The sequence below is a fragment of the Elephas maximus genome, chromosome 2, assembly GCF_024166365.1.
Source record: "Elephas maximus indicus isolate mEleMax1 chromosome 2, mEleMax1 primary haplotype, whole genome shotgun sequence".
Lineage (NCBI taxonomy): Eukaryota > Metazoa > Chordata > Mammalia > Proboscidea > Elephantidae > Elephas > Elephas maximus.
In genome coordinates this window covers 108931816-108956432 of record NC_064820.1, presented here as the reverse complement: position 1 = coordinate 108956432, position 24617 = coordinate 108931816, and the positions used below count along the sequence as shown (strand labels likewise).

At 35.6% G+C, this 24617-nt stretch overlaps 1 protein-coding gene across 1 annotated transcript in view; it reads left to right on the top strand.

Annotated features, from left to right (window-relative positions):
* The window catches only part of ST8SIA4 (ST8 alpha-N-acetyl-neuraminide alpha-2,8-sialyltransferase 4), a 117365-nt gene that overhangs the window by 57096 nt on the left and 35652 nt on the right, over positions 1 to 24617 (top strand). Inside the window, exon 4 of the mRNA XM_049871478.1 lies at positions 6423 to 6716. Coding sequence (XP_049727435.1) covers positions 6423 to 6716 — 294 coding nt within the window. The remainder of the gene's footprint in view (positions 1 to 6422; positions 6717 to 24617) is intronic.

The window sequence follows — 24617 nt, the reverse complement described above, 5'->3', positions numbered from 1 at the left end:
TCTCCTTGTTAGTGTAAAGGAATACAACTGATCTTTTTGTGTTGCTCTTGTATCCTGCCGCTTTGCTGAATCTTTCTATTAGGTCCAGTAGGTTTCTTCTGGAATCTTTGGGATTCTCTATATATGGGATCATGTCATCTATGAATAAGGATACTGCGAATGAAGCTAGTATTTATAGAGTATCAACTGTGGGCTAGGAATTTTGAGAGGAAATTCAGATATTTTGTTTCATTTAGTTTTCTCAGTAGTATTTCAATCAGTGGTAATACCTTTATTTTTAGAAAAAAGTTGGATCTCAGAGAGGTTAAGTTACTTGCCTGAGGTCACACAGATTGGGATGGGAACTCAAATGCCCACATGGCTATTTGCTGAAGAGATGGCTGAGAGTAGAAACTAAACTAAACACCTTTCATTCCTTAAATAGTAAGTCAAAAGTTGATATGTATTAAGTGCATACTTAACAGTGTTATTTAATAGTATTTTTATTCCTAGGCATAACTTTACCAAAAATACCTAATTTACTCTGTAATATATGGATAATTATAACAAATTTGCCCAATAATTCCATTTCTGTTTTGACTGAAGGGAGAGGAGCACACAGTCTAATGTATTTCTTGGTATTCAGATCTTTGTCTTCTAGAATGACAGCTTGAATTCTTTTTCATTCTGTGATTTCCCTAGAAATTATATGACACTCTTCTTCCCACCCTTGCTAGTACTGTAAACAAATCTGGGTTTGTGAAAAAAATTTCTTCTTCTGTTTAGTCACTTAGTTATTTTCATGACGTGTCATTTGTTTTTATTTCAATCAAATTAAGGAATTTATCACTTGTTATCCCAACTTATAACTGCAACTATAAAATGTGGTTTGTATATGCATTTTTGTATGTACAGCCACCATACTGAAAATACAAACCTTCATCCTGATGTTGCAGCTTGATTTCTTATTCTTTGTTTAGTACATAATGGTTTCCATGTATAAATCGATTTTGAATTCTATGCTTCATACTTCAAAAAAGTCTTATCATTTAGTTATTTAATCCTTTTGGGGTTTTGAAAATTCTTTCCCTCGAGATAGCTGAGGTGTAGATATTATTTCTACTTTTTAAATAACTGCTCAGGGTTTGGAAATGCTATGGCCAAGTGGCCTTGTATAATATTCTCATGTCCTAGAAGTCTGAGACTAAAACTCAGGGCTAAATGATGAACCATTCTTCTTTCTACAGAATGGTTGGGGTGAAGGATGTTAACTGTATGAGCACATCCATAATTCTGAAAGAAAATCAGATGTATGAATGGAGTCAGTTAGAACTTATGCCCTGAAGTCATTCCAAACTAGATTGTGTTTCTCTTTTACAAGCTCTGTGGCCATGGACGTGCTTCTGAACCACTCTGACATTAGTTCCTCATTCCTAATGCGAAGATAATACTATTACTTACCTCAAAATACTGCAGAATAGTTGGTTTCAAGTATATTTGGAACATACTACTCTCACATCAAGAAAGAGAACATAAGAGATTATGTGTTTCAGCTTCTCCTAGCAATTTTGAGAGGGTAACAGCAAAGCCCCAAAACAAACAAGCAACAAAGAGTCCTTGTTCTCTTGGATCTTTACGGTGAGAAGCAAAATGGGAGCAGACAGGATCCAGAAGTTACCTCTGGGGGCAGAAAAAGAAGCAGCTCTTTCATATTACACGGTGAATTGGCAAAGATTGTTCCATTGGTACTGATGGTTTGGGCTGAGGCATTTCAGAGTAGTGTAGAAGAAAGGCAAAGTGAATTGAAAAAATGATAATAACCATGTGTTTGAATAATACTGTTTGTGTATTAACTGAAGGTGGGAAAGAATCGAATTTAGTTTGGAGTCCACCCAGGATTATTTTTTCTCATATGTTACATGTGTAAAGATGTAATAAATAACCTCTCTTGACCACAGTACATCATGTTTCACCTCAGCATCTCAGATGACTAGTTCTGCACCTAGCACAAGTGTACAAAACACACCATGGAATGAATAGATGAATTAATAAGCATTCTCTTATTGATATTATGAATAATAACTGACAAGACTATATTTTTAGATATGTTATGTCACTGTAAAGTAGCACAGATTTGAGTTGGAAAAAAGTTCTGAGCATCTACTGTATGTAGTGTTTGCACAATGAATTCTCAATAAATGTCTGTTGAGTAAATGGAAGAGGGATCTAGTTGTCTAGACCACTGAACTAAAACTTACAAGGAAAATGCAGAGAATATAGACAAATATAATAAATATTTCTTGCTAAGGAGTTCTGTGACCTTGAGGTGTTTATAGATCAAATAAGCATAATTTTCCTTATGCATTTTAAACTAAACTTTTTATATAATCTTAAAATAAATTAAAGTACATTCAATTCTGCATGTAAGAAATGTTGAGAGGCCATCAGATCTGATGTGAGATCAGGAGAGAATTCAGTGATCTAGAGTAAACAAGCAGAGCTATCTGCATTCCTGCAGGTGTTTAATCAATAATGGAGAATAAGCACAAATAAATTGAGAACTGGGCAGTTTAAATAGGGAGTTTGGCCCAGACAACTGATTCTGTGTAAATATTTTCATATTTTTAGCATGCCAAAAAAAAAAAGTATAAAAATATATTTAATTTGGCTGAAGATCATAGAGCTTGAGTCTATTAAATATTCTTATGTACTCAGCAGTTTTGACTCACAAAAGTGTAACATTTAAAAACTGGCCACTCTCCTGTTTTATAATGTTAAGAATAACACATGTCCCAAGCATTAATTTCATAAATTCTTGGGACACATTCTGGCTACTTTGAATACTATAACCCCTAAGATTTAAAAAGAGAAAGATGAAATTGGTGTGATTGTGAATCCATTCATTATCCTGCTTGATCAGCAATATTTTTGCTAATAATTATAAAGTTCACAAGTCCGATGAATTAGCTAGAATACTACACAGCTGGTTGATTGTTTCGTCTTTCATAATGCTTGCTTCGATTATGTGGCATTCAGCTAAATATATGATCAAATGTCTGACTCAGCCATGGACTAGTTAATTTACTGGCCACTTGTGGACGTAATGTTAATCTTTCTTCTCAGTGAAAAGGTAGGCATAGTCACTCCTAGGAAAATGAACAAGCTGGACTCCAACGTAGGTATATTTATGATGTGTCTCTCTGTCACGCTGGTTTTAGTACCTCAGTTACCAGGCCTCACAATGTCTGGTTGTGCTATGTTCAGGTCATAAAAACTACAATAAAGCTCATGTAGTTTGATTAAGTTTTGATGTCCTGTTGTTCCTTTAGTTAGAACCACACTCACTTTGTTGTTGTTATTAGGTGCCGTTGAATTGATTCCAACTCATTGTGACCCTATGTACAACAAAACAAAACACTGCTCAATCCTTTGCCATCCTTACGATCGTTGTTATTCTTGAACCCATTGTTACAACCACTGTGTCAGTCTCTCTCATCGAGGGTCTGCCTCTTTTTCACTGACCCTCTACTTTACCAAGCGTGATGGCCTTCTCCAGGAACTGATCCCCCCGATAACATGTCTGAAGTATGTGAGACGTAGTCTCGCCATCCTTGCTTCTAAGGAATATTCTGGATGTACTTCTTCCAAGACAGATTCATTCATCCTTTTGGCAGTCCATGGTATATTCAATATTCTTTGCCAATACCACAATTCAAAGGCATCAGTTCTTTTTTGGTTTTCCTTATTCATCATCCATTTTTCACATGCATATGAGGTGATTGAAAATATCATGGCTTGGGTCGGGGCACCTTAGTCCTCAAGGTGACATCTTTGCTTTCCAACACTTTGAAGAGGTCTTTTGCAGCAGATTTGCCCAATGCAATATGTCTTAATTTCTTGTCTGTTGCTTCCATGGGTGTTGATTGTGCATCTAAGTAAAATGAAATCCTTAACAACTTCAGTCTCTTCTCTGTTGATCATAATGTTACCTGCTGGTCCAGTTGTTCTTTAATTGCATCAGATACGTTGGTTTGTCTCTTAGGTCAACGCAAACTCCAGAAATAAGTATCATTCTATTAGTTTCTTTTTGTTTACAAAGTGGAAATTACCTGTTTTTTCAGCACCCAAACTTGTTGATGGATATCTTATTAGCTCTTAAGATTCATGGTGATATAATCATGTTTCAGAAACAAGTTGACTCAATCCTAGAAGACTGAGTGTTGGTAAACATGGCGGAGAGGGGAAGGTTGTAAAATATGTGATAAGAGAAAGAACGAAGTAATTGACCTTGTTCCTATACAGGTAATTTAGCAGAATACCATCGTTTCTCCTCTCTTTAGCTGTCATGATGCTGATTATTTTTGCAGTTTTTAGAGAAAATATAGATTTTTTTTGACAGTGAAAATCCTCTGAAAGATATTGCTCAAAAATTCTTATAGCAGAGGGATAAGTCTGAAGCCGTCTCCCCTGACAGGAACATATGAACTGTAAGGTTAACGAGTATTCTCTATTTTTCCTGAGGAAGGAAAACTGTCTGTGATAATAACGTTCAGAATGTGCTTACTCCACAGTATTCAAGTTCATATTATACTCAGATTGATCAAGATTTTAGACTACTTTTAAAGCTTACGTGGAGTGTATTTTAGGATTTTAAAATTATCAAGCTCTCGTTCTTCTGTGAGCGCCACAGTAAAATGTTTACTTCAGTTTCTTTTCACATATAGTAGTTCTTATTCAGGAAAGTCCCATCCCTAATATCCTTACTGTGACAGGGATGAATAATATCTAATTTCGAATAGTGGCACAGATCATGGGAGGGGACAAGTAAATATCATATATTTTAGTGTGTGGAATTAAAGATATATAAAGAGAAATGATTATTGTGTATTTTTTGTTTATGTGTTTTCTCTGGGTAGGTCACCCTAGGAAACATAGAATTTGCTTAATTGTGTGACATGAAAGGTATTTCTTTTAGTTACTAAATGTAGTCAGATATGTGAAAAGTAGTAAGTTGTACTGATTAAGAGAGTCAAGGAAGGATATACAAGCCAGTATTTTCAATAACGCATCAGACACTTTCCTTTTTAATTAAATTTAACATGTTTGAGAATTTAATTAATGTATCAAAATGCACAAGGAAGAGAAATATGAGCAAGTTTCATAATGCAAGCAAAACTGCAGAAGCACGAAATTGGCTTATTTTCCCTTCCCTTAAAAAGCTGAAAAAACAAAAAACCCCTCTACTGTGTGTCTGTATTTATTTTCAAGGGGATATAGATTGAATAAATTCAAAAGATTTTTTTTCCGCCTCAGGAAACTCTTGTCAAAAATCTAATTTTTCACCAATCAGCTAATTAAATCTTGTCTTTTTAGAAAGTTAAAGAATAGTTTTTTTAACTTAGTTTTTTTTTTTTTTTTAAAGCATAGTTATTTTAAAGCTAAGTATCCAAAGAGCTATGTGACAGACTCAAGGAGGTATCACTAATTGGGTGGAGATGAAACTGAAGGTACTTTCCAAAGCTTGCTTTCTTGTAATAGTTAAACAAGAAAAAAAGCAGGTCTAGACACTTGGTGAAGCCCTTGACAATCTGTTACCACTGAATTGATTCTGACTCATAGGTTTTCCAAGGCTGTAATCTTTGCAGAAGCAGACTGTCACGTCCTTCTCCCACGGACCCACTGATGGGTACAGGACCCACAGATTCCCTCACTTCCCCAGACTGAGCATGTGGCCTAACAGGGAAGACAGGCTGCACTTGGTGTGCAGGATGTCCTCAAAAGGAACACAGAGGAGTTTTTGCATTGCTTAAAAATCTCAAAATGTATATTAAATGTGACATCTCCATTTTTCTTACTTTGCATTCCCATTAGGCCTAGAGAAGGGTATTGCAAATATGTCTGTGGAAAATGCTCAAGGGACTTATTCTTCTCCCTTAACCTCAGGGTGCAGGAAAACCATCTTCATTTACTTACATTTATGAAGTTGTTCAAATGACTTAAGCTTGACAAGTGGTGCAGATTAGAAACTCGGGCCCAGTGTGTTTTACTTACATATAGAACAGCATATAGTTTAGAGTTCCTCCTGCATGGCAACAGAGCTCTTGTGAATTTACCACCATAAATTCACCTATTAGGAATCCCTGTCATGTGGTGTTGTGAAGATAACTGCAGGGAGTATTCTTAGACAACAGGTGGCATTAAGACAAGTGACACTTCGAACCCTCTACTGGGGGGCACATCCTTATTGAGAATATCTCTGAATGTATGAACACTTAAGTAAAAATGTAATTTTATCAGGCAGATTGTCTCCCCCCTCCCCATACTGCCCGCCTGGCGTGACAATATCTTACGTTTGTTCCCCATTCTTACTTTCACGCAGACCATTTTAGGAGTAAATGTTTCCTATTTGTTTTTCATTTGTCCATTTTTTTCCCCCTCTTTAGGTGTAATTTAGCACCTGTGGTGGAGTTTGCTGCAGACGTGGGAACTAAATCTGATTTTATTACCATGAATCCATCAGTTGTACAGAGAGCATTTGGAGGCTTTCGGAATGAGAGTGACAGAGAAAAGTTTGTGCATAGACTCTCCATGCTGAATGACAGTGTCCTTTGGATCCCTGCTTTCATGGTGAAAGGAGGAGAGAAGCACGTGGAGTGGGTTAATGCATTAATCCTTAAGAATAAACTGAAAGTGCGAACTGCCTATCCATCATTGAGACTTATTCATGCTGTCAGAGGGTAAGTGTCTGGAAATGCCAGTCTGTCCTTGGCACCACGGAACACATAACTAAATATTTTCTCTAGTCAGGAAGAAGCTTCACTAAAGTCTACAAGTGGATATAAGTTTCTGTTCTTTTGTAATGGTTACTCTATTCATGAACTTGGATTTTCAGTGTGTATCTTATTTTTTTTTAACTCATTCTTTTTCTTGAAAAAGACAAGTGCTGAACCTGGCACTGGTGTAAGTCTCCTCATGAACAAACAACTGATTTTTTTCCTTTTTTCTGCACTGATACTTTTGAATATGAATAAGAGGTCACAGTAAAATTGATGCGTTTTTGGTAAGGAAACTACCACAGAAGTGCTAAATGGCTAGTGGGCAATATTATGGAAGCATGAATGTTAGATGTGCTGAAGGAGCAATTAAGGCCCATCTGTAGTTAAGAGGCCTACTTGTGAGAGAGAAAGCTGGTGAGATAATATGCCTTAATGCTTTCCCCCAAAGTCACAGATGCTGTTTTTATGAATTTAGTCAACCTTTCCCTTTTGTTAACATAAGCCCTGAAGAATAACCTAAAAAATAAACTCCTGTTTAAAAGTAGAAAATGGCCAAAGGTCCAAAATCAGCCTTGCATTGATAAAAGTGTATAATGTACGTAACTCACAGATAAGCAATTACGTACCTTTATTGAATTCCTACTATAAATACAAAAATGAGGAGGAGCTGACCACTACCTTACAAGGAACGCGTAGGATTTGTGGTGGAAACAGAAGCATGTATAAGTAGCTAGTGACAAAAATGGAAGATAAAGGAGTGTCTTAGTTATCTAGTGCTGCTATACCAGAAATACCACAAATGGGTGGCTTCAACAAACAGAAATATATTTTCTCACAGTTGAGGAGATTAAACTCTGAAGTTAGGGTGCTGGCTCTAGGGGAAGGTTTTCTTTCTCTCTGTAGGTTCTGGGGTAGGTCCTCATCTCTTTGAGCTTCTGCTCCTGGGCGATCTTCATTTGGCTTGGCATCTCTTGTTCCCTCTCTCCCCTCTGCTAGCTTGTTTAATCTCTTTTATATCTCAGTAGAGATTGACTCAAGATACACCTTACACTAATCCTGCCTCATTAATATAGCAAAGACAGCCCATTCCCAAATGGGATTATAACCACAGGCGTAGAAATCAGGATTTAAAACACATATTTTGGGGGGACACAGTTCAACCCATAGCAGGGAGTATATTGTGAGGAGTGAATAATTTTTCCCTGAGATTTTCAAAGAAGGCTTAAAAGTGTATTTAATATTTGAACTGAACTTTAATAACAGAATAGCAATTATGGGGGGTGTGGTGGAGGGAGAGATAGGGTGGAAGGAAAAGAGAGAGGGAAAAACAAACAAGCAGAAGAAATTGTTATTGCATCATAGGAGGGAACTTAGTCAAGGAAATGATTAAATACATGGTAAACTTTTAGAATAATGGAGACCATCCTGGAGCATTGGAATATCAAGTTTAATTGGAAAGGTAATCAATTTTATCCTGTGTGAAGCACAGATAGATGTCTGAACTGGGGAGAGTTCTTGTAACCGTGCAGGCTCTACATTGACAAGGAGAGGTGTTAGAGACTGGAAGACCACGAGGTGCAGAAGCAGTGGGCATGCAAAGAAGGCCAAGTTCAGGGGACCAGTTAAAACCAACCGATAAAAGACTTAGAAGAGAAAGATTTTCCAAGCCCAGAATTAAAAATAGTTTGCTTCATATACTGTAATTGGGGATGGGGTAAGGTTTTTTTTTTTTTTAATTGAGATACTTTCCTTCAAGAATTTACCGTATCCTTTTTTAAGCCTCCAGACAGTTTCCTGGATCATGCTACTCTGCACACATTTAAATAGCAATTTTATTACCGTTACTGGGTGCCATCGAGTCTATTACGATTCATAGCGACCATACAGAACAGAGTGTAACTGTCTCATAGAAACATATTGCCATATCTTTCTCCTGTGGAGCAGCTGGTGGATTCCAACTGCTGACCTTTCGGTTAGCAGCCAAGTGCTTAACTAGTGCCACCAGGGCTCCTTCCAATCTTATAACTAGACTATGACTAGTCAGCATTCATTTTCTTGGTGTTTGACAAGAGGTGTCTACAAAGTAAGATAAAATATATTCATTTGAGATAAGTAGCTGTGTTTTTTTTTTTTTTTAGTTACAAAGATTCCTAGAAATTAGAATTTTACTCTGAAAAAACAATGCATTCTTAATGGAGTAACTTTACAGCGCATTGTGATACCACTTGGTTTAGAGAAAAAACAAAGAAATCACTGACCTGTCTGACACACATATACACTCACACACACACCACAATCCATTGAGAACTGATTAAGATAAAATAGAAAATAAAAACTTTTTTTTTTTTTAAAGTAAGTACTCCCTGACTATGTGAAACTCTGAGAAAGTTTAGTATTACTCTGAATTAGGGCTTCCCCCTCCTAGATTCTGGCTTATATTTCTGGTTTCAATACCAACAGCAAAGCTTAAAATAAGAGGCATGTTGAAATACAGAACATTGAATAACTTAGAATATAGGTAAAATTATATATGATTAACATCTGTGAACTTGTACAGGCTTTTTGCAGATCTTTTAAACATATGGAAACCCTGGTGGCATAGTGGTTAAGTGCTACGGCAGCTAACCAAGAGGTTGGCAGTTCAAATCCATCAGGCACTCCTTGGAAACTCTATGGGGGCAGTTCTACTCTGTCCTATAGGGTCACTACGAGTCGGAATCGACTGGACGGCAGTGGGTTTGGGTTTTTAAACATATAATTTACAGAGCCTTTTAGTCATTAGTTTATCAATACTCCCCTTTTATCATCTGTCCTATTCACTTTTCTTCCATAATTGTTATAAATGTATACTACCTCACTAACACCTGAGCAGGGTATTCCAGATAGCAACAAGGCTAAACCTCTGATCACTGTGGAAATTAATTTTATGCTTTCTTTTGAGTACTGTGCCTTTGACCAGACTGGTTTTGAACTCTCCAGAAAGAACTTGTCTTCCTGTATTCCTGCTTATAAACCTACGTAGAATAAAAACCAGTTGCCATCCAGCCCATGGCAACCCCATGTGTGTCAGAGAAGAACTGTGTTTCATAGGGTTTTTAATGCCTGATCTTTTTGAAGTAGATCGCCAGTCCCTTCTTCCAAGGCACCGCTGGGAGAACTCAAATTACTGTCCTTTCGGTTAGCAGCTGAGTGCTACCCAGAGACTCCATAAATCTACATATCTCCACTTAAAGGGTCAAATGACTGAGTTCTAAACTGTAGCCAAAGAAATAAAAATAGCTCTAAAGTGGCCTTTCATCTTTCAATGGAAATTTATACACCTGATGTACTTGGGAAAGTAATCAGTAGTATTTCAACATAATATGTATTCTCTACAAAGCTATGGAATCCTCAAAGAAAATAAAAAAAGTCTAAACACTGATGAAAGAAGGCCGATACATCTGATATGACAGCAAAGACCTGTTGTTTAAGTATCTGTTTTATATCTCCTTTGAATTCTATCAGAACAAAACCCGTGGTTAATACAGTTCAGCAAACTAGCTTAGAATGTTTCATATCTTCTGTTGATTACTGGAATTTGATAGTTCTCATGAAAGTTTTAGAGCACTCAGGACACACATTTTAGAGTAGGCATCATCACAATGTTAAAATAAGAAAGCCCTTGTAAGTACTACAATCACAGTTAGGAAGTTTAAATGATTTGGAAAACAAAAATTTCATGGACACAAAGAGGATTTTTTAGACAGTAAGTGAAACAGGAGAAAATAATATAGCTGGTTATGATTTGAAAAAGAATGCTGCAAAATAGTGAAAGAATAATCTTATAGGGACAAATAAAAGATGTATCTACTAGTTTAAAAGAATACAGAGGCCCCACATAGACATTTTTTTTTAATATTTTAGTTTTTCTTGGGAACAATAAAACAGTTTTCATAAAATCTTAACAGTGAAAGTTTAAAATTACTTGTTGAAACTTTAAAAATGTGACTATAAGATAGGAAAATTAAGGTTTTACCTTTATGTATTTATAATAAAATTATCAATGCACAGCTTAAAATCTCTGGAAAAAAGTTTAAACCATTAATGTTATTTATATAATGGTTTTAAATTATTATGCCAGACATATGTCCAAAGATATTTAATAAAATATTGAGATAGGCAAAAAAAAACTCCTATCTTTATGATTAATTTGATACATAATAAAATCTAAGTGTTTTGAGTAAGATGGTTATAATTTATTTTATTTTGTTTAACATAGTGGGGAAAAAAAATCAAACAGTATACAGAAAGTGAACCCTCAGGTCTGCTACCAAACTACTGTAGAGAATTTCTTGAGAGTTTTTCCAGGAAATGACAGATAGATAGATAGATGATAGATAGATAGATAGATAGATAGATAGATAGATAGATAGATAGATAGATAGATAGATAGATAGATAGATAGATAGATAGATGATAGATAGATAGATAGATAGATGATAGATAGATAGATAGATAGATAGATAGATAGATAGATAGATAGATAGATAGATAGATAGATAGATAGATAGATGATAGACAGATGATAGATAAACATATATTAAAATTATGTTTATATGTATAAACACATATATGTAAATTTTGTTTGTAGTCCCACAACTGGAATCATATGTACTCCTCTGCACTTTGTGTTTGTAAATTAATACATCTTGTTAAATTCTTATCAGCACTTATAGATATAATACTTTATTTTTTAATAAGTATAGTATTATACTTTTATATCTGCTTCATCAATCTTGTTTGATGGACATTTATATTATTTGCAGTTCAATTTGCTTACTTTTATTTTGTTATTACAGATATTTTAAAGGATAGGAATAGGCGGCATCAGGAAGAAAAAGTAAATTTAAAACCTGGCTTTATAAATTTATTTTGTATACGAACCAAAAAAAACCATTGCCATTGAGTCCTTTCCAACTCATAGCGACCCTGTAGGACACACTACAACTGCCCCATAGGGTTTCCAAGGAGCAGCTGGTGGATTCACACTGCCAACCTTTTGGTTAACAGCCAAGTTCTTAACCACTGTGCCAGCAGGGCTCCATTTTTATACAAGTATGGAAGGATTTAACCTATTCAGAGAATTGTATTTAAGAGCTTAATTGCCTTCAAACTTAGATCTGTATATAATCAGTTCTGGAAAAAAAAATGTAAACTTTTGTACTTGTACCATTCCTCCCTGTCAATTATTATGAATTAATATTAAAATATTTAATCTAAAAATTAGGTATTTAAGTCTTAAATATTTCATAAACATGTATAAGCCATTCGTTTTATTTTAACTCTACTGCAATAAAATAGCTGTCCTATATTTTTACCTCGTTATAAGTATTACTTTGTTTTGACATAAATATTTCTGTAGTAGTGGCTGTATTGTTGCTGTGTGCTGTCCAATTAATTGTGACTCATAGCAACCCTATAGGACAGAGTCGAACTGTCCCATAGGATATCCTAGGCTGAAATCTTTACGGGAGCAGATCTTCAGGACTTTTCTACTGCAGAGCGACCGGTGAGTTAGAACCGCAGACCTTTAGGTTAGCAGCTGAGCTCTTAACCATTGTGCCACCAGGGTTCCTTATAATAGGGGCTATACTGTCACTAAATTGGCAAGATACTGTTTTGTCTTAATCAAGACTCACAGATGATTACTGACACTGATAAAAAGACAATTTTCTGTGAAATCTCTGGCATAATAAATAATTCTAAGGTTATTTAATATTTTTGTAAGCAAACAAACATGTCCATCAGAAAGATTTTTAAGGGAAAGATAAATGGAGTTTATATAGATTTTTATAATTTTTACACAATGACTACTATGTGTGATTTTTGATATTTATCTTTTAGTAGAGAATACACAAACTACCCTTATATTTGAAAAATTCTCCAAATCTTTTCTAGCTGTGAGAATAATCAGATGACTACAAAACAACCGTGTGAGTGTAAGATTCATTGACTATATGACTGCCTTGAATTTGCTCGGAAATAAGAATTTTCATTTGAAATGCTTCGGACATCACTCATGACTTCCAGTGATGGTTCTCAAATTGGAGTTCACAGATGTATTATGGAGGCTCTTAAAAAATGTCCTTTAAAAAGGACTTGCATGTTGATACAAACTGAGAGCACTGGTTTACAGAAGTTTTAGGAATGATTAAGAACATGATTTCCAGGGAAGGTCAACATGAATTTCACTTTTTCTGACCTTGGACAACATTGTTTACATCCTTGATCTCAGGTGTATAACCTATAATATGTGGATGTGGACATAAATAATCATTTCGATTCTTTTGGGCTCTGAGTTTCACTGGTTGTATACTTTGATTGTCCTCACACAGTTACCTATTTAAACCACCACAGTAAACATTTCTACTTTGTTTTCATAAACTCCTCAGGAATGTCTTCTTCATAACCTCCTAAGGAGGCTCATTTAACCTTTGAGCATCATGATAATTAAAATAGCTTACTGAAATATTTCTGCCTTAAAGTCGTTTCCCGTTAGAATTTAAATATTCTTCGTATTCTTCAAGACCATAACTACACCCATTAAAAAAAAAAAACATAGTCATCTAAAAATTTTTTGACAGTAAAAGAGATACATACCTGTACGTGCAGGCACACACATACACACATATCAGTTTGGTACAGAGCCATTTAGGCTACTGAATTTGCCCTTTCTTTATATTTATTCCGTTTTTAAACATTAAAATATTTTTTTTTCTTTTTGCTGCATTGCTCTTTCTGTTAAGTGCAAATTGTGGAAGGATTTTTCCTTGAGTAGTGTTTATATATGTCGTATATATGAATTGGAGCCCTGGTGGCATAGTGATTAACAGCTGAGCTACTAACCAAAAGGTTGGCAGTTCAAATCCACCAGCCGCTCCTTGGAAACTCTAGGGGCAGTTCTACTCGGTCCTATAGCATCGCTATGAGAGGGAATTGACTCGACAGCAACAGGTATTAGTATATTATATATATACTGACAAAGTAGCAATGTATAGTATATAATCTAGTGTATTAATAGTATATGTTATACCAGGCAGTATTTCATTCTCTGACAGCAACGGGTGTACATACAGGATCACTATGAGTTAGAACAAACTCGATGGCACCTGACAACAACAACATTATATATGCATGTGCACACACATACACTTTTATTCTATGCAGGTTGTTTTGCTAGACCTTTTTTTATTTCAGCCATATTGTCAATAAATACATTGGCTTTCTTCATAGTGATGATATATTGTTGATTCATATTCAACTTGTGGTCACTTGGGATTTTCAGAGATTGGTCCTGTCATGCTTAATTTGTTGCAGAAATCCCCCATCTTCTTTATGTTGCTGGTTTGAAATGTACTGTCTTGGATTTATCCCTAGTAATTTCATCTTGTGTCGGGAGTGTGGGTATTATTTTACATTGTTACTTTAGCTGACTGATTTTGAATTAATTCTTTTCATTCAAAATATAAGAAAATGTTTTGATCATCTGCATATTACATGATCATTATCCTTATTTCTTCATTTTTGTCATTAAATAAAAATATGTCAAACAATAGGATATCACTAAATATTCCCTTCCATGTTTCCCAGTGTTTTTCTAGATCATTGATGCTTACTTTTGGCATACATGCCTTAACCTAGCTGTAATGATTAATACCATAATTTCTAGTCCCTGGATATAAATACCATAGAAGGCATAACAAACCTTACAGAAATCAAATCAATTGACATATCTAGCTAACCTCCTTACTGAGTGTCACTGTATTACAAAAAATTCATTTGGTCAGGCATAATTTGCTATTAAAAAAGAACACAGATTAGTTTCTTGTTAGAATGTCTAATTTCTATATGGTACCTACCAAATGAACAGGTAGTATTTCTGCACAACCTCCACCATCAATGTTTTTTCAGTTTTGAGACTAGCACAAAAATACTATTTTTGAAACTTCAGTTACTCTACTCAACTTTCAGGTGTGAAAAAATCTGTCAATTTTAAATGAGAATGAAAATAAACGACTATGTAAAATTAGAGTGCTCCTCAGCAGAATAGTTCCGTGTCATTTTTCATGTTTTCAGAATAATTTGAATTGGGCTAGGCTCTCCATAGAACCCCAGTAGGAGTATAGGATCGAATAGACTGTCAGTAGACTTAAGGAAATTGAGTTTATCATGGTCAGTCAAATGGATTATCCTGGCGTATTGAATCAACTCAGTCACATGAGGAAAAACAATTTTAAAAAACAACTTTGAAAATGAAAACATTCACTTCAACAGCTTTCTGAAAATGACTTGCTTGTTTTAAATTTAGTCTTATGCCAAAAAAATATTTCCATATGGTTTCTATTTTGACCAATGAGCAATGCAGCTGTACTGTATCTCTTTACATGTGTCTTAGTTTAATGTTTCTGAGTAGCTGGATACTACATAGTAAAAAAAATAAGATATTTTAAAATCTCATGAAATTTTCATGATGGAATATTTCCTTCCTTACTGGTGGGCCTTGATATTCATCCTTCTGGCATTGCAATGTTTCCTGAGATCTTAATTTGGTTACCCTTGATTGTTCAGATTCCATTTTGAAATGTGAAAAATATAAATACATTTGTATGCCTCAAACCAAAACTTACGAAAAACAGAGCTGCCAGCCTGCCCCTGGGCAACAAGCATTTTCCAGTTCGTTTGGATTATCTCTCATTGAAACTAAAAGGCTCTGCAAAATATCTAGAAGTTCTTTTGAGGAGGAGGTAAGCCTTCAAGGCACCTCTGGGAATTGACAGGCTGTGGTTTATCTCCTTGATACGCTTTTTTAAATTTCTTCTCCATCTGGATCATTTATAGGCTTTCTTCAATATTCTTTTAAAGTTAAATTCCCCTTGGGCATAAATTCCCACTCTTCTCACTTTCTCTGAGCTTGACCAGGGTTTCTTTTCTCTGTATTCTCTTCACAAGTTTATGTACAGCAGGAGGGAAACCATGCCAAGAAGGGAGGCATGAATCCTAAATAGCGAATACAGAACTGGGATAACTTGTCCTCCCAGCAATTTATTAATTGATCAAACTAATATGTATTGAGAAACAACTTGTGCCAAGAATCTGCAAATAGTGACATTAATGCTTGCTAAATTTTACCTGCCTGTGATGCACTGGGGAGCCCTGCTGGTATAGTGGTTATTTAGGCTGCTAAACAAATGGTCAGCAGTTTGAATCCACCAGCTGCTTTTTGGAGCCCCTCCGTCCTGTAGCATCGCTATGAGTCGAAATGGACTCAGTGGCAGTGGAAGGGTGCCTTGGTGGCATGGTTAAAAGTCGGCTGCTAACCGAAATGTTGGCAGTTCGAATCCATTAGCCACTTATTGGAAACCCTGTAGGGTAATTCTGCTCTGTCCTATAGGGCCACTATGAGTTGGAATTGACTCGATGGCAACAGGTATAGTCTTGTTAAGGAGCCCTGGTAGCATAATGATTAAGCACTCAGCTGCTAACCCAAAGTTCAGCAGTTTCAACCCACCAGCCTCTCTGAGGGAGAAAAGATCTGGCAATCTACTCCCATAAATACTACAGCCTGGAAAATCCTATTGGGAGGTTCTGTTCTGTAACACAAGGTTGCTCGATTCCAGGGCACGCAACAACAATAACATGATCTTGTTAGAATAAAAAAATAAATGCAAAATAGCATTTTCTGATTAAAAGACTAAATGGATTATAATACAGAAGTGAGATTCTTGAGAACATCTAGACTGACCAACTATAAATTTATTCTAGCTGCCTGAGAAAGTTGACTTCATTCTATGATTTAGCAGCTTAGATTTCTCTTTGAGTATTATCTTTCAAAATCTTCTCCAATGTATATGTAGAAAGAGACTATTAAAATTTGAAAAATAATTTATCTTGGTGATTTCTGGAAGAAAATTGGTTAAACACTTAAACCAAGGAAAAAAATTGATTTTCATTATTATTATTTTTTTGTTTGTTTATCCAAGACTGAAATTTAGCATTCAGAACAAAGGTTTATACTCCAATATTTGAGAGATACAGGGAAAATTCCTGTATTTACGTCATAGGATATATTCATGACGTGTGTTTTATTTTGCCTTTCTACTTTCAAGGTTCATGTTCTAATGAGTAGAAAACACAGTCTCAGAATTTCCCTTGTTTCTCTGACCTTTGAGGAAAAAAGAGGAACACTGATCATCATGCAAAGTGTGTCTTGAGTTAATCTGTGTAAAGCTATTCTAATTTTAGTCTAGGTGACTGGGTAATGTCTTCATTCAGAGAGTTCTTAAATACATTAAAATGATTAATCATGAATTTGAAATGAAAGGTAAATGTATCATAATGAATTTCAAGGGAGTGAGCATGACTACTGTCTGAGTTTACTGAACAGAGATATGGAATTAAGTACCCCATAGATCTTTAAAAATTGACATTTCTTATGACCTTAGGATATTTTAGATATAGTTTCATTTGAAGAGAGTAGTTTAGATTAGGCATTCCCATATGATGGATCATAGCCAATTAGCTACTCTAGTCCCCAGTGTGATTGATAACATGGTCACAACCTCTGACCACTCATTCCAAGTTATAGCTAAAGATATTTGAATTGCCAGCTCAATATACTAGTAAGATACGCTAAGGAAATAAGGCAAAAGACTTGAGGATCAACCACCGGAATTTTCATGTAGAAGATAAGTTACTTTGCCTTTGAGATGCCAGTGTGCCAGCACACCATGATTCCTATTGATAAACAAACCACCTCACCTTCTTTTTCTCTCTTCTCCACCTTACCCAAGTCATTTAAAAATCTGGCTGAATAAGAAAATACGCCATACCAGAATAAGTTTCAAGACTTCAGCTATAAAAACATTTTTAAAGACCCTTTAACAATTCTCTTTAGCTCTGTGATTCTATAAATCGGCAACACAGCTGAAAGCACATTGTCCCAGGGACAGGTTGGTAGCCCTGTCTCCTAGTTTGGGCCCTACACCTGTGAATGACACCTCAGGAATAAGTCATTTACCTTTCATGTTTCATTAATGAAATGAGACAACTGTTCGGAGACTAGAGAAGAATCACAATGACAGAAGCCCTAGTCAGGACCAGCGTTTAGTGGTGAGAACAGATACCACATTGCAGTGATCTGCGTCTGACACCTCCTCAGACTGCCCTCATCAATGTGTGTCCCAAACAGCCAGGGCTACTCTCCGTTCCCAACTAATCTTCTTTGTTATGTATCTAGAAATGAATGGTCCAATATGGTTTTCTGATGGCTATATTTAAACATAAAAAGTGGAAGACCCTCAATGAGATGGATTGACACAGTAGCTAAAGTAAATGGGCTCAAGCATAACGATTGTGAGGATGGTGCAGGACTGGGCAGTTTTTCCTTCTGTTGTACGTAGGGTCTCTATGAGTTGGAACCAACTCGACGGCACCTGAGAACAACAACAACATATTTAAACATAATATATGGCTGTTGGTATACGCAGGGAATAATGTTCAGTAGTTTCATTTGAGAACCACTCAAATCCCATTGTATAAGAGACAATTTTTTGCACAGTTGTTTTCAGATTAGTGTCCATTGTCCTAATCATTTCCTTTATTCAAATAATTTTATGCTAGAACTGTCTCTTGCGAGGAATAAATGAGAGTAAAATCTTAAATTATTTTTCAGTTCTTCTTAAGAAAGGATATTTTCCAGCATATTTTAGGAGCTCTGGCCTTCTAACATGGCATTGTTAATACCTGTAGGTAGATCAGGAATCTGCTGTATAGTAAGTTTTTGTATGTGCCATGACGACTTCCCCATTTTTCAAAGAACTTACATCTGGAAAACTTGAAAGCTTTTTAATCTCAAAAAAAAATAAAAAAGAGTAATAATAAAAAAATGAAGTTCGAATATCCATGAAAGAGATAATGAATAACTGTAATAAATAAGTACACATTAGGTTGAATATAACTCATAACTAATTCTTATGCAAGGGAACCTAAAGGAAAGAAATCCTGAAGGTCTATGAATAGATTTTGGGGGTCTGAGGAGCAAGGAGTTGAAGTGAAAAAGATGTAGCAGCAGCAGTACTGCTGGATTCTGTCGCTCACGTTGTCCCTCAGAATACACATTCTTATCCAGCTGGATCATGAAGTTAAGCAGCACAGTTAAGCTCAAAAACTCGTTGCCATCTTTATAAAAGCAGATTGCCAGGCCTGTCTTCCAACTGGGTAGGTTTGAACAGTGGCATCACTAGGGAGGTAGGGAGATATGGGGGATACGGACCGCACCAGGTGACACTATCAGAGGGGGTGACACCCTCAGAGGGGGTGACACCAAAGTGATTGTTTATAAAAGTTTTGTGCAGTATTTCAGCAGAAATGTATTATTTTTTTATAAAAATATCCCTGTAGTTAGTTATGAAAACCCTGTTGGTGTAGTGGTTAAGTACTACGGCTGCTAACCAAAAAAGGTCGACAGTTTGAATCCACCAGGCACTCTTTGGAAACTATGGGGCCGTTCTAGTCTGTCCTATAGGGTCGCTATGTGTCAGATCAGCTCAATGGCAATGAGTTTTTAGTGGGTAGTGTATAAACCAAAAACCCGTTGCCCTCTAATGGATTCCAACTGATAGCGAACCTATGGGTTAGTGTGGAATTGCCCCACAGGGTTTCCAAAGAGCGGCTGGTGAATTCAAACTACTAACCTTTTGGTTAGCAGCTGCGATCTTTATAACAACAACGAAAATTTTCATAGGCCCATCCTACATGTATCAATATACCTACAAGGCTAAAACTCTAATTAACTTACTTTTTGAACCTTCCGTCAAAGGTGTCAGTATTACCATATTAAAATAATGCTTAGAATCACGAGGTTCGTCTGCCTGCACCACAAGCCCGCTGCTGTAATTTTTTGTTGCTGCCGGTGTTTTTATAGTCACTGATTTTGTCAAATTTTCTGGTGTTTTAGCTACAATATTATGGTAATTAGTATTTATGAACCTACATCAATAACTTCTTTGAGAATGAAATAGTAATCAAAGGAAAAGGAGGAGAAAATAAAAAAAGGCTTCTGCTCAGTTACTGATATTGAATCTAATAGTGATGTAATTCAACGTAGAAAGATTTTACAGAAAAATTTTGTTGTTAGTATTCATATAATCTAAGAAATGCCAGATTTAAGGAATTTACTACTGTATCACGTATTATTCTAAGACTAAAATTGGTAATACACTTAGATATAAAACAATAGTTGGTTTCATAACTCTGGTAACAGAGAAATTGACAGTTTTAAACATGAAGTAGAGGCAATGCTCTGTTTCTTGATACATTTTTAGAAATATAACTTAAATCTTAAATTCAGCTTTTTTAAATTTTCTTTAAGAAATCACTGTCTTGCAAACATATATCTGACTTTAATGACATTTTGAGCATTTAAGTTTGAATTATGGTTTAAAAAAATAGTGACACATTAAAAAGTGAGTTGGTGAAAGACATTGATTTCAATGAAGTCATTCACAAGTTCACAGCTTTGAAGGCCAGGAAAGGAAAGTTCTGATGTAGTCAAGATGTTCAGTAAATGCTGAAATGCTTCTGTATTTGTTCCTGTTTATTTTTATGGTATTATTTCATTTATAAATATATTTCCATATGCATTTATCTACAACTTCTACATTATCTAGGCCTTTATTGATTAGGCAAGCCTAGTCCATTTTTTTTTTTAATCCATTAATGGGAATCTTGGTGGTGTAGTGATTAAGATTATGGTTGCTCACCAAGAGGTCGGCAATTCGAATTTGCCAGGCGCTCCTTGGAAACCCTATGGGGCAGTTCTACTCTGTCCTATAGGGTCACTATGAGTCGGAATCGACTCCACAGCAGTGGGTTTGTTTGTTTTTTTTTTTTTTTTTGGTTAGTCCATTAATGTATCTCATGTAATGGTAAAGTTTACCATTAAAATGAACATAATTTTAATGTAGTTCTTAAAAGTTTTTCTTCAAATTCTGTTGCTTTCTTACCAAATTTTTACTTTCACCACATTAAACTATGTAAATGTAAATACATTTAGTCTGTGCATATGATATTATAATTTAAAAGTGTAATTTTAATTTTGCTAGTTGTTTATGTCACCACTACTGCCATTACATTTAGTAATACACAGGAATTACGACTTACAAGTAACATTAATATAAAAAAATGTTACTAAGAATTTTGTGTGGTCTGGTACAGGAGGAGGCTCATGGGGAAGGAGTTACACCATGAATTACCGTATTGGGTGACACCATCCCTAGTGATGTTGCTGGATTTGAACTGATAACCTTTAGATTACTAGTTTAGCACAAACCCTTTGTGCCCCCCAGGGACTTTCAGCGAAGCTCAGTACCCAAAAATCGTAGATGACAATTTGCTGCTCTGTATTGGCTAAATGCCAGCTGCTTTTTTGTTTTTACATGAGTTTCAATGCAAAATAGTTACCTCGGCAGTGATGTTATCTAGCTGTGTTCTCTGATTAAGATTTTCTGGTGAGAATGTCAAATGGCAGCGTGTTAAGAATTCAGTTACAACCATGCAATTGTACCCTGCTTTCACTTTTATCCACCAAACCCTTATACCAAAGACCATACTGATGGTTAAAAGGAGTGTGTTGCTGAGAGTGGGCTGTCAGCCGGCACTTTATCAATAATTTCTTAGTAAGAATAAACTAGTTTTATTTCTGGCAGTATACATTTTTGTCGCTACCAAGTCATTTTCATAATGAAAGCATGGTTTGTATTTCTTGTCCCAGTCTCTAATTACTCAGTTAAAACACACTCTTGGAGAAAGTGTTGTCCTTTGATGTCACTCTGAAGATAGTAAAGTCAGCAGAACAATACATTCGTCCTGCTGTAAAAAATCAAGTAATAGAGTGATAAAGTAACAAAATAATTAGAAATTCGTAGGTACAAAGCTTGTGTAGACGTCCCTGGATGAATTATGCACACTGAATTTCCTTGGCCTTTGCTTATAACAATAACAGAGAAATTTGCTAAAATTCAGTTAGCTGTAGAACCAAGTAACTTAGTTTGGATTTAGAGCTTCCTTGGTGCAGATACTTAAGGATGTTGGCACCAGTTACAAACTTGGATGAAATTAATAGCTGAAACAATCATGAGACAACTAGATATTTTTTAACAATCTAAAATGCCAGAAATTCTGTATTATACTTTTAATATTTTTAACAATTTATTCTAATGACTAGCTTCTTTTCCTTTTCTCCAGTAGATCTTACTTAAAGGAAAATTATTACTTATACCTAAAATTCTGGTTTTCCAGTTTATTCCATTGAAGATCTTACTCCCTCTCAACAGACTTAGGTAAACTTTCTTCAGAAATTATTTTCTAGCCACATAAATCTTCACAATAAAACAAGCTGATCTGAAACCAAAAATTCTGTGTCTCAGCTAGTGCTTGAGAAAACTGTACAGTCATTATAAATGTTGGACAGTTCCTATTTTAAAATAATAAAAATTAAGAAAACAATGGTGGGTAAGGTGTAGGGCTTTTAACAAAACTCTCACCTTTATTCCTTTATTTGTCCTTGTTAACCTTCAGCATAACGAGAGAGAGAGAGAATGCTCAATACTTTGTGGAATCCCATATGTGTTACAGTCACATAACCCATCAGCAGGTTTCCATTAATAAAAGTCACTAGTAGAAAGAACCAATGCTGCTAAGATTTTGTAGTTTGTTCAGCTGGCAAATAGTTTCTTTCTCTTTTCCCTTGAAACAGATGCCTACAACGTAATTGCTGTCAGATTCAAAATTAGGAAACTGATTATTTCACGGGAAATAACACAGACTATGTTTCATACAAACACTTTAGTGATGCACAAAGCATGACTTTCCTATCAGACTCAGAGAATAATGAAGTAGAGATTTTTCATTTAAAAAGTTTTCAATGAAACAACAAAACACTTGAAATCACATAATCCCACAGTATTTGGAAAATAGGAGGAGACATGTTTCTGCTATCACACAGTCACTCCCTCAACAAACATTTAAAGAGGGCCTGTCTAGTGCGAGGAGCTGAGGCAGGCCCAGGGCTGCAGAGAAGATAGCCGATGACTGAATACCCACCTTGATAGCCCAGAGGTTTACATGAGGAAGGGAGAAAGTCTTTTGGGAATGCTAGTCCAAGGAATTTGGCAAATGCTTAGAATACCTCCAATTGGATTGTGAGTGGTCACTGACTAAAGATGCACCAAAGAGTTTTCACGCAGGGTTAAAGCTAAGGGTATAGACTAAAAATTTACAGTAATGCCAATCCAGAAGTTATGTGTCAGAGCTATATGCTGCACAATAGTCTTTGTCTGAAAGAACTAAACATAGTGTTTTCTAACACTTTACAGCTTGAAACAAAAAGATAGTATTAATCAGAGTCCCGATTTCCAAAAAGCTGCAGGATCCAAACCATGAACTTAACTTGTTAAAATTTATTCAGAAAGCCATGGAAAGTGAAAAGAGGAAGCAGCTTTCCAACTACTGAGAGAAGTAATCTCTTTAGAAATAATTCAAGGTCACAGAACAAAAATGTGTTCAAAAAAATTTATGAATCTCTCTTCTTTCCTACCATGATCTATGATAGATGCGACATTTCCCTTCTGGTTTTCTCATTAACTTGTATTGCACAGGGACCAAGTCTTTGGATTGTTCACTGGGATAAACACTGAGTGTGATAATGAGGAAGCATACTGTGATTGCAAACAGATTAGGTGAGGGAAAGGGGTACTTAATAAGGAATAAAACAGTCAAAAGCAATTACAAATGAGCAAACAAAAAACCAACTAGACAAACTATCTTCTTTTTGCTCTATTTTGTTTTATTCTTTTGTCTCCATGTAATAGGAAACCGTTGGAGAGGTGGCTCCTTTTTTTTTTTTTTTTTTTAATACCCTTAAGTAACCCAGGGTCTGGAATGTTATAAGAGCAAATACAGACAGAGTGGGAAAGAACTTCTATAGCAGACAAAAAGCTATTTAAAAGCCATGCTGCCCTGACTGGCCGGGAGATGATGGAGACCTGTGGTTTCCTCTGTAGCTCTCAGTGTGTTAAGAAATAGCTTTGCATTGTCCAGCATTATGACTCACAATGAAGTGAGCTGCTTGGGAAATTTTGCACCCCCCTCAATATTCTGGACATTTTAATACTTAGGTTTGATTGGGAATTTTCTAACCAAGGTGATGGTTGGTGATATTGGGGAACATTTTCATAACCTCTTCCCTATTCCCTTGTAGCAACGCATTGAAAACTAGTTTTGTAGTCTCTTTGAAAATCCCCCATATTTACCCTAAAGAAAACTCTAACATTGCCATGTGTTTTTTCTTTTTTCATATTTTATCAAGCAGTTATATTTCCAGCTTTTGGTTTCCTTCATATAGTTCTAAATGTTTCCCTAAAGTAAGTATAAAATATTTGAAAATGTTGAAAAAGGTGTGATGTAATTCATAGCTGCTTTGAGTCAGAATTGCCTTGAAGGCAATGGGTTTTTTTTTTTTTTTTTTGGAAGAAATCAAAGGTCATTTGAAAGACATTGATTGAAGACTCATTTCAAGCATTGGCCAAGTTTGCAGTGTCAAACTGATGGGACCATGTAAAATATAAAAGTTTTTTGTCAGGAATAAATGGTTACATAAAGAAGCTTGTTATTCGTTGCCGTCAAGTCAATTCTGATTCATAACAACCCTATAGGACAGAGCAGAACAGCCCCATATGGTTTCCAAGGAGCGCCTGGTGGATTTGAACTGCTGACATCTTGGTTAGCAGTGGTAGCTCTGTTAACCACTATGGCACCAGGGTTTCC